The 7646-nt window shown below is 37.8% G+C and overlaps 1 protein-coding gene across 1 annotated transcript; it reads right to left on the bottom strand.

Moving 5' to 3' along the window:
- Nucleotides 1-331: 331 nt before the first annotated feature.
- Nucleotides 332-6884, bottom strand: LOC115060899 (inositol monophosphatase 1-like). The gene is made up of 8 exons (XM_029529042.1): nt 6455-6884; nt 5676-5809; nt 4945-5049; nt 4638-4683; nt 4340-4448; nt 4030-4138; nt 2766-2917; nt 332-1349 (listed from the first exon to the last, which is right to left on the bottom strand). Exons 1-8 carry the CDS (start codon nt 6515-6517, stop codon nt 1231-1233), a joined length of 837 nt encoding a protein of 278 aa, XP_029384902.1. The 5' UTR covers nt 6518-6884; the 3' UTR covers nt 332-1230.
- Between the last annotated feature and the right edge of the window lie 762 nt (nt 6885-7646).

Genomic DNA, 7646 nt, shown 5'->3' with positions numbered 1-7646 from the left:
TGCGAATGATTTTATCTCTCCACTAAATCAACGGTAGCAGTAGTCTGCTTTTATGAGACTCCTGGTTTTTTGTTTAGTTGGTATCCGATTCGTCACAAGAGACGTTTCTCTTATTTTATAGACTTCAAAAGGAGAAACAAAAGTTTCTAATTTTTCTCAGTCATAGTGAATATGGACATTTATTTATGTCCTGAACACTTGTCTCATAGACACCGATGTTGAGCCGACACTGACATTTTTAGGAGCCTTGCTGGAGACTGAATGCAAAGAATGGGATTTTCCATTCTCTAAAGAGAATAGTCCTTTAAAGTAGACTTGACAAGAGCAGAGAGGAACTGGGATATCTGGATGAGGAAGGATTTGCTTCATTTTTAAACTGGTCCATACATGTATTTTACTGGGGGGACGTCATGACACCAAGCTGAAGTAAAACATGATTTCTTCTGTGTCTTCAGTGTTTGGGTATGGCCAACAAGTACATGCATGCTGACACATGCCTGTGTGGGATTTAATGGCATGAATTTGCGGTGTGTCATACAGAGGCGGGGCGCAAGTGGGAGGTATTTATAGTACTTTTTTTAATTGTTATTCTTATCTTGTTTGCTGCTTTCATTTAATTCATACAAAAAAATCACTAAGACAAACTGCACGTTTTCATTTCAGTGGAGAAGTGATTTTCTTCTTATTATGCAAACTTAACAGGATATTTCTTCTACAAATTAATGTATCTATACACACATTTAAAAAATGCAGTAACTTAAGAGCGGGAAAGCAAAATTATTGATCAAAACCTGAAATAATTTATATTAAAATGACTTCGGTGTTGTTGAAGTGAGGTACTTTATCACTTAAGTTCCTTGCTCTTGTATTAGCGGCATCATTCATACAAATGAATATGTCATAAAAATGGCTATATAATAAAATCAAGAATTTAACATGACACGCAGATTCCTTTATCAAATCTTCCTATTTCCATTTTCCATCCATTTTTCTCTAAATAAGTCACAACAGAGTAAAAATATGTGTCTGAGTGGCTAAGTGCAGAAATATAACAATAACAAGGAAACGAGTGTAAAAAGGCTGAAAGTATTTAAAAAAAATTCACTCAACTGGTCTTCAGAAGTGAGTTTAAAGCTTTGATTCTTGAGGCAAAGACAGAATCCTTACCAGTGACACAGCAAAGACTTGGGTGTTTAAATGACCTTCAGCTGAGGAGAGAGTGGAAGTTTACTAGTTGTCTGTGTCGTCCCTGCCGACATTAAACTCTGTTATCTCTTTCGCAATGCGTTCTGCTATCGCCCTGCTGCTGGCAACAATCAGCCTCCGAGACATCAGATCAAAGGGTCCACCTGGTTAACGCAGAAAATAATAATTATCATTTGGTCTATGGTGAATTCTAAACAGTGCATAGTTAAAAAGCTTGTGCAGTCGGAATGTGAACAAATCAGCTCGCAGCCCAAAATGTATTGCTCCTAGAGGCCACTGCTGGAGCTAAAGTGATTCCTCTATTCACTGATTGACAGAAAACTAATCAGCAAAATGATCATCAATTAATCATTTAAGTCTTCTGTGCTAAGGGTTATAAAGGGCAGTTCATAAAATAACAGAATTCCTATTTTAACCTTGTTAGTAACCCGAATAGTTTGGACATAATGAAAATAATTGAATATATTAGAATATACTACTCAAACAACTGAATACATTTTCTTCTTAGTTCACGTTCACTGTGGATTTTTAGTTATTTTTTAAAAGGAACTCAATTTGAATTCAACTTTAAATATTTCCTTGGTTACTGCAAAGCAAAGATGATAATCTGCAGGAGCCACTGAATAGAATTTCAAAAGCCTTTGTAGAACCTTTTTATTTCCACAGAGCAGAATACTTAGCAACGATCCATCACTGACAAAATTAAACAAAGTCTTTATGTCAACAATGTAGCATAAACTGTGCTGAATGAAGGGCTAATTGGGCTACCTATTCAATGAGACAGTCAGAGCGTTTGTTTGTGTGTATAAAGCGGATTGCTGAAGATGTGGGCACTGAATTCATGAGATCTGGTCTCTATCTCACTTTATAATTTGATATGAAATGGGATCAGATTTTGAGAAAAGCAGCTTTGACCTTGTGATTTTATCAGAGGGAGGGAGGGCCTCAGCTGACTGAACCCAGCTCTTTCAACCTCAAGGCACCCCAGTGAGGTGAAGGTGCCTCAAAAATCATTGCTCCGCCACCTAAACGCCCTTTATTATTGTAAATTGTGGATTTACAGACGGGGGTGTTTTGGCAGAAAATAAGGGTACTGCTGATCTTTTCAAAGCACCGCTTCGACTAGATAAACACTCATTAGCAGAGTCCAGTGCAACTTCTTCTGCATCCTAAATCTTTAGCCAGCTGTTATGTCTGCAGCATTGTTGGCCAAACCTAATGTCACATTTCTCAAATCCTGCTGCTTCCTATTTTAAGTGCAAAGCCAGTAACTTATCTCTCTTCATCTCTGACTGTTTTTCACAAACATTTGTGGGGAGAAATAGATAAAAAGCAAAAACAACGGGAATTAGTAATAATAAATAATTCATGAACAATAATATCTTTGTTGTGCAGCCCAGTCTCTTTGCTTTGTTCCATAAAACAATCTGCTACAGCGCTGCCACAGTTTTCCACAAGTCAGACACCCTGCCGACCATCATCATTTTCGTCATCAATGACTCAGTAGCCTTTGAAAAATTTGACTTTTTTGAAGGGCTCCGACATTTCCATTGACTCACCTGAAATGTCTATGATAACTCCTCCAGCTTCTTTAACAACTGCGGCCCCTCCAGCCATGTCCCAGCAGTGGATGCCCATGTGGTAGTAAGCATCGGCCGAGCCGCACGCTACCAAACACATGTTGACAGCTGCACTGCCGGGGGAGCGGATTCTATGGAAGGAGACAGGACGTTAACTCTGCGCTTGACTGTGTGTGAATTCCAGATGTTTCAGTAAAAGTTTTCATGGCGTTTCTAGATCTTTAAAGCTGTAAACATGACAGGTTTCGTGAATTAAAACTGCATTATGACCCTATAATTTGGTATTTATATTCTGTTATTATCCATTTAGGATCATTTGACTTGAACGCTTTGGTAGATTTGCCTTTAACTTAGTAGTTGCAGTAGTATTGCAAACAGGAAATGTGGGTGGAGATGGAGGCAAATCACATGAAACAATGGTCCCAAGGCCATAAATTTAACAATCGACACTGCAGCTATTTGGTATGTGTATTAACTTCTAGCTTAAAAGGCTCCCCTGTGTAAAACTTAATAATGGTGGTAGGGTACTCTCTTCCTGTGCCGGATTTAAAAAGGCAGTCTCAAGAAACAATGCGTACATGTTAACCAGCATGTTGCTGTTTTGTTTTGTTTTTTTTATATCTCATGGATCTCAGCCTGCTCTATTTGATTTCACACTCCTGCAAATTATACCAGAGCTGAATTAAATTTGTGAAAATTCTAACAAAAATTTAACTTTGCTGCTGCATCACATTACGAACATTCAACTCTTAGCTGAACAAAGTGAGCTATTACGGATGTCACATGGGGCTCTGTGACAGCCGATTTTCACTAATTCCTGTTTTATGGACCAAACGATCGAGACTGCTGATTTACCTTGCAAGTAACAAATGTTTTACATCTAGAAATAATACAGCTAAAAGAATGTGAATCGTTAGATCAAGTCTTAAAGTTAACGTACCGCCATCTTTTCAGTGGATAATTTGTTTTCCTCTCTTTTTGTATGTGAAAAAAGCACTCACATTGTGTGCACCATTAAATCAGATAGTGATTTTTCATACTAAAATGGGGGGGAAGAAAAAGGCCAGTTACTGTCCAACTTCTCTTTTTGAATTTCATGAGAATTTGATGCAAATGTTGTTTTTCTGTTGAGTTTCTGACTATGCTGCTGCTCAGGGAGTGTTTGGTGTGTTATTAAAATGTAATTACTGTACTGTCAATCAGAAGTTTAATAATCACAACTGGTTCATAAAAGAATATTTACCCATGCACAGGGAGTGTGAGGATGGTTTTGAGGTTGGCCAGCATGGTGTTGAACTGCTCTGGATCATTTTTGAAGCCCATTTCTGTCAGTACCATTGACTGACTAATATCTTAAAAAAAACAAAAAAAACACATATGACAATTAGTTTAGTCCTATGTAGGAAAAAAACAAACTGTGTGAATAATGTGCAGCCTCTGTAAGATTCCACTGTGTAGAGCTGATCACACAAAGCAAAGAATTGTGGTATTCTCTTACCCCCACCTGGTGGATTCCTAACAAACTGCATTAAAACGTGTTAGTCAATGTTCACCTTCTTGTCCAGACACTTTGATGGGGACTCCATTGCAGAATGCTCCCTTTCCTTTTCGTGCTGTGTACATTTTGTCCTCGATGCAGCTGTAGACAATCCCAAATTCTATCTGAGACCAAGAAGCGTCAGAAAACAGCAGGGATTAAAGCAGTGTGGGAGGAAAGCCAAAAATAGAACAGCTACGCAAACTGGGAAAACTGCTGCAGCCCTGATCAGATATTACTCTCTTAATCTTTCTAATAATTAAGATGCTACATTGTCATTAACCTGTAATTACACTGGAAAAAAAAAAACTTACCTCTTTCTTCACAGTAAAGCCAATTGATATAGAAACAAATGGAAACCTAGCACAAAAGAAATTTACAGTGTAAAACATTCGTTTAATGAACTCCCTGTGGGTTAAAGCTCAGAGGAATCGGTTTCTATTATCAGTTCAGTTTCATCTACGTTGTCTAATTATCCCAGACAGAGAGGACAAGCCAAGACAGAACCTAATTAAAAGATAAAAATAGTAAAGGGGCGACAAAGATAAAAAACGATCCAGTGCATTATAAATATTGAGTTTCTCAGTGGTTCATACAGTATTTAAGTGCAGACAGTAGCACCTGTGCACAAAGTTGGTGGTACCGTCAATGGGGTCGATGATCCAAGTGGGATTATCAGTCAGAACGCTTGGTGCACCCGCTGCTACTGACTCCTCACCTATGAAGCTTCGAGATCACAAAAAAAAGCAAAAAAGAAACAAATGGTCAGCAAAAAACTGACAAAATAATATCCAGACGTGTCCTAATTGTACATTAAAAATTATATACAACATAATTTTAAGGACAGTTCCTCTAGCCTGGATCCATGTAGTACACTGAGGTCATGTCCTCATTTTTCTATATGAAATTATATTTATATCCTGCAAACACGCTTAAGTCAATGTTGCATTTATTTTAAGAACTTTTAGGAAAGAAATAATTATGTTGAACACAAACAAATAAGAAGATTCAGTATTTTCACACTGGATTTTTCCTCCTGTCATTGTTGAGAATGATTTCCTGCAGCATTTAGAACATAATCTGTTCAATTAACAATTTAACAGACAAATAAAATGTTTAATATACAAATTATTCAAACATTTTTGGTATCAAAATTCTTTTTCTGAACTTGTGTGGTAATGCATTTAAATCATAAAAAACATGTGACATAATACTTGAGCTTTAAAGAGCATTAAATGGTGAAAACTACATAAATAAATAGATTAAAAGCTCAATAACTCCAGGCTCTTCTATCAATGATCTGCAATTAGATTACTCCTTACATACCAAATCCATCTGGTCTTGTTAAGTACCTGTGTGTGGGGTACTTTTCCTTGATGGAGGATATAATAAGCTGCTCAACTTTCTGGTCCGTCTCAGTCACCAGGTCAACCGGTGAGCTCTTCTGCATGACAGCAATTTCCTTTTGGAGTGCCTCACGAACCATCTGACAGAAGACAACAACAGACTCAGCAGGGGGGAATTTTTTGCCCTTTTTTCTTTTTGGGATGACTAACTACATCTGTATTTTGTTGTTCATGATTTGTTTTCCTCCTTGTATCTTGGACGTCACTGTCCTGTCTTTTAATTTTTATATACATAATTTCCAGACAGTTATGACATCATGGACATGCATCAGACCCACCGCTTCTTTCAACACAACTCACTGCTGCAATTTACACATGCGAAATGAAAGGACATGACTGGAAACACACATCTGTGGATGATTTGTATGCTATTCTTGGTAAACTCTCTGCCAAAGTAATATAAAAATATTTCACCATTTCACCTCAAAAAGCTATCATCACAAAAATAAATAAATAAATAACATCAGCCTCTTCTGACAAAATGAGTGCTCTCATCCTGGGGGAATTAACAAGCTAAGGTAACTTTGGAGAAACCACGTTGACAACATGTCTGAAGAGGAGACGAGCTGATTTAAACTGTCAAAGCCTTTGACACTTTTCAGACTAGTCCACTGTAAATCAACTGTCATTGGTCTAAAACCAAAATTATACGAGGGTATGAATTTAAAATGCAAATGCATGAGTCATGTCTGTGCCAAGTCCCCGGTGAAGGGGCCCTTCCTCACCTCTCCAGCCTTCTTGGTGACCTCCAGGCAGTGGTCCATGCACTCTTTCCACGGATCACTCATGTTGATATCAGAGGGGCCGTAAAACTTACACACACCGACCTGTTAACAAGGCAGCACGATGAGGGGGATCGAATCAGATCTCCATCGCTGCGTTAGCCACGTCTGTCTGGAAGAGCTCGGTTTGATGTGCAGGAAGTAAATCCAGTGTCTGTTTTGACTGAATTAGCTTCGCGTGCTAGTTAGTTTTTACGATGTCAAAGCACGAAGGAAAAAAAAAAAAGGTCTCGAGTCTAAAGACAACATGAACTACAGGAGTTAAATTACCGGCGTTGCCAGGTTGCTTTGGAGTTACTTTTAAATGTCGTTATGAAGATCTACAGTTTTAAAACAGTTTAAGAGAGCTAACGCTAACGCACCGCTGAGGGACTCCAAGAGGCGGGACTAAAGGGACCTCTCGATCTCATTGGTCAATCACTGTCACTTGATTCAAAAGCGCTGCTCCTATTGGCCGAGAGCCAGGTCAATTCTCATTCCAGGAAACTCGCAAAGGAGCATCGGAAAGAGGAAGTAGTTCCTTCAAAGTAAAGGTCCAAAAAGATGAAACAGGAAAGATGGACAATTTTCGGTGACCTATATTTTTATTTATTCATTTTTCAGAAAGGTCCCACTGTCTGTAGAATAATTGTAAACATGGATCCACAAAGCTAGATCGCTGAGTCTAAATGGATCTACACAGCAACAGAACCCAAAACTGTTAATTTATTTTAATGTTCTTTCTCCAAATGTTGACTTTATATCAATGTTTTAAATAAATGGACAGAATTTTTACTCACGCTGATCATTTTAGCTGAAAATTTACACACATGTAGCGTGTCTATATATATATATATATATATATATATATAGATATACATGTATACTCTACAGCGTGCCATGGTTAAAATCAATATGAATGAGAGAATCTTAAAACACTAACAAGAGATAAAAAAAAAACAAACAAAACACTACCTTCAGTCCTGCAGGTGGCAGCAACAACTGAATATATGATGAAGCACATACATTGGATGGCTCCCATTGAGGATAAAACATGGTTAGACATTAAGTTCTGCAGAAGATTGTGGGTGTTGCTTTAATGTCAAAACTTGTTCCTATGTCCAATTTCTCACACTACTAAATACAATTAGACAAT

Source organism: Echeneis naucrates, chromosome 20, assembly GCF_900963305.1.
Source record: "Echeneis naucrates chromosome 20, fEcheNa1.1, whole genome shotgun sequence".
Taxonomy (NCBI): Eukaryota; Metazoa; Chordata; class Actinopteri; order Carangiformes; family Echeneidae; genus Echeneis; species Echeneis naucrates.
The sequence above is the reverse complement of the archived record's forward strand: the minus strand, read 5'-3'. Positions and strand labels throughout refer to the sequence as shown.

Coding starts and splice junctions, on each gene's coding strand:
- LOC115060899 (XM_029529042.1), bottom strand. CDS start 6,517: ATGAGTGATCCGTGGAAAGAGTGCATGGACCACTGCCTGGAGGTCACC. Junction 5,050..5,675: donor GAAAAGTACCCCACACACAG/GTACTTAACAAG, acceptor GTGATCTCGAAG/CTTCATAGGTGAGGAGTCAG. Junction 1,350..2,765: donor AGTTATCATAGACATTTCAG/GTGAGTCAATGG, acceptor TGCGTTAACCAG/GTGGACCCTTTGATCTGATG.